The sequence below is a fragment of the Hyposmocoma kahamanoa genome, unplaced genomic scaffold (genome assembly GCF_003589595.1).
Source record: "Hyposmocoma kahamanoa isolate Upper Pololo Valley unplaced genomic scaffold, ASM358959v1 97734, whole genome shotgun sequence".
Classification (NCBI taxonomy): domain Eukaryota; kingdom Metazoa; phylum Arthropoda; class Insecta; order Lepidoptera; family Cosmopterigidae; genus Hyposmocoma; species Hyposmocoma kahamanoa.
Genome location: NW_020655418.1, coordinates 9,321 through 12,505, shown reverse-complemented (window position 1 = coordinate 12,505; position 3,185 = coordinate 9,321). Strand labels below are relative to the sequence as shown.

Here is a 3,185-nt window from a genome sequence, read left to right as displayed (position 1 = left end):
GGAAGAGACGTTTTCCTGCTTTGGCACTTGGCTTGCGTACTAAACTGGACAATTCACTGGTAATCATTGTAGCGACTGCAGTGTTACATAACATGTTGAGGCAAAATGGAGAAGTCAATCCCCCAGATGATCCTGCTCTGCAACTGCCAGCTCCTTGGGATGAACTTTTCATTCAGGGACAAGTGACTCGTCAACCTCAGGCATCACAGCAAAATACCAGGCCAAGTGCAGCCCGAAATGCAATTATCAATGATTATTTTCAAAGCTTATTATAATAAAACACAATTAAAAAAAAAAAATTTATTGTTTTATTTTTTAATTCTAACAACAAGAGTTTAGTTTTTATTTTATCTTGTTTCAAAATTTCCTGTTTTATTCGTAAATTTATATTAAACAATGTGCTTGCTTCGACTCTTTCTTTTGACGCATGGTCAATTTGTACAGAAATTGCTTCTTTTTTTCTGTCGTGTAAACTTTCCAATGAAACTTTCGAACTAGTGAGTTGTGGCCTCCTTTTATTCATTCCGATTAATTGTCTCCTCTCAGTTTGCTTTGTACTCTTTAATTGTTTTGAGATGGGTGTCTGAAGCAGCTTTGGCGTATAGTCGCCCCAATCCTGAAATAATAAATTTATAATGAGATAAACTACATATAACTTTTGTAGAAACATCATCTATGTATAATAAGGTGCAAAGGTGAGTGAAATATTACCTGTGTATAACCTCCATCTATTTTGTCTTCTGCATTTTTTTCATTTAAATTGTTTTCAGAAATGTAAGTAACAGGGACCTCTTCAATAGCCGTTGGACCAACTGTTGGGGAAAACTGCAACACAAAGAACGACACACAACAGTGATTTATTTCGTTTTGACGTTTAGGGACCAGTTCTTCATTTGCCTTTTTCTGCTTACAACCTGTTCTGTATTCGACCACTTCTTGATAAGGCTAGTTCTCTTAAAGACCATTTCTGCTTTTGACCACTTCCTTATTTGACTACCTTGGTTGGTGTGCAAGAAAACTCAAGACTTAATTTACTATGAAATTAAAACAAACATCCAATTAAAAATGTATGTTTTATTAAACTTAAAATAAAATAAACAAAAAATAATAACAATTCACTTGTTCCATGTTTAAATCTTACATACTAGAATTCACTTAAAACCCTATCTTATACCTTGGCTCAAGGGGGACTGTTTCGCGTTATGGCTCTAATAACGTAGCTTCCGATAAATAACTTTCTTCAAAAATTCTATGCTTGTCATTTCATTTTGTTCTAATTTTTGCAACAATAATTTTAAATCCTTATCAAATTTTATATCAATATTCCTTCGATTTTTTTTCATTGTTAAAAATAAACTTCTTTTTATTTTAAAATCATAATATTTTGCTTCCTTTCTTAAATAAGCTACAAATGCAAAGAATGTGGGCTTCCGTGGTATCCTTGCGTTTATACGTCTGTGCCATCCTTCAACAGGATTTGTGGTACGGTGGCGTTCAGTACTACAACTTAAAATTTTTGGGTTGAGCTTCATCCATTGTTCTTCAAAATATTTTTTAAATAACTTAAGTTCATTTGTGTCTGGCACAGAATTGCTAATAGAAAACCATGTCTCCGAAATTCGATTATATGGCAATAACGGCAACAAAGCTACCTTTCTAGTAAAATTACGTCCTTCCTTGGAGCCAGTCAATTTTAATGTTTTCGCTTTTTTCAAAATATTTTTATTATAATGATAAAAGCATGTTGTTACTTGACAATTGGGGTATACGGTTTGTACAGCATTTATTGTAGCTATTTCAAAATCACATTTAAAATTTTTCATGATTATACCCAACTTATCCTTGACTAAAGAAAAAAATCGAACATAGGTTTGCTCGCTTTTATTTGGTAACAAAGCGAAAACTATATTCTCATTGGAAAATAAATCCACATGTAATGTGTACAATTGGTAAAATTGACAAGGGACGCAACGGAATGTGCCGTCACCAAAAAATGTTATGCCGTCTATTGTCTTTTTCAATAAATTCCTCGACGTTTTTGAACAGAAAATTATAATTTTTTCCTGTTCTCCATCAGCACAATTAAAAAAATGTTTTCCTAGTCCTTCTGGAACTACGACTTCTTCAATTTTTTTAAAGTTCAACAGAGAGGAATTCAAAAAATTCTTCCGTTTTGCAAACATACTATCTTTTACCGATGAAAACGATGGCACATACTTTAGCTCGTCAGATGAACATTCTTCCTTTAGTTTTTCAAAGTGTTTTTCGTAAATTCTTTGAACTGGTTCGAAATTGTGGCAAACCTCCTCTTTACATGCATTTAATGTTAATAATATAATATTTTCTATTTTTCGTGAAGAACAGGTATGGTTTGGCGGTCTTAGAACCATAGTTCTTTCTTTATTTAATGCAAGAGTTGTAGAACACTCATCACGCTTTACGCACCTCCATCGAGACGTTCCGTTTGCATTAGTCACACTTAAATTGTACCTGTATTTACCTTGCAGTAAAGTTTCCTGTCCTCGTTTATTTTCAGTAAATGTGAATCCTTCTTCCATTGCTTATTAAATAATATTCAGTTGTTATAAAATTCCAATGAATGAAAACCCACAACACGTAAACAAAACAGACAATGACAACATACAGACAATTTGTTTTAACATTAATCTATGCATCTAATCAACTTTTCTAAGTGGCCAGCTCTCCAAAAAGATTACTTTATATCATAGAACGAACACTGGAACTCCTTAGTAGTGTATTTTAGGTCTGAGCCTGCGGCTTGACCCTAAGAGATTACACTTCGTATTTTGAGAATGAATTACACGTGTTCTAGCCCGTTTCACAGCAATAGTCGCTTATATCGTCGCGCCCCGCCACTGAAAACAGCGCGGGGAGCGCGGGAGGCGCGGCCGGCGGGAGCGCATCGCGCGTTCTCCAGTACGCTGTATTTTGCCGAGTGAACTACACGTTGTTGTTGTTAACAGTGCGACTGTTCGAGAGATCGTATTTGGATGGTCTCGACATTATTATTGGTGAGTTACCTGTTATTGTGTGATGGTTACAGTTATTTGGAGTGTTTTTTTTTTTTTTTCTTTCTTTACAGTAAATTTAGGTATGAGTACGTGAGATTTACTTTTAAATTTTATATTGAGTGCTGGACTCGCCCTACGGTAGTCTAGTAGTCT

At 34.6% G+C, this 3,185-nt stretch overlaps 1 protein-coding gene across 1 annotated transcript in view; it reads right to left on the bottom strand.

Annotated features, from left to right (window-relative positions):
- Positions 1–325: 325 nt before the first annotated feature.
- LOC113238711 overlaps positions 326–3,185 on the bottom strand; it is a gene marked incomplete at its 3' end in the record, with an annotated part of 11,057 nt that continues 8,197 nt past the window's right edge. Inside the window, 1 exon segment of the mRNA XM_026475548.1 lies at positions 326–673. Within this exon segment, the coding sequence (XP_026331333.1) occupies positions 326–673 (348 nt within the window).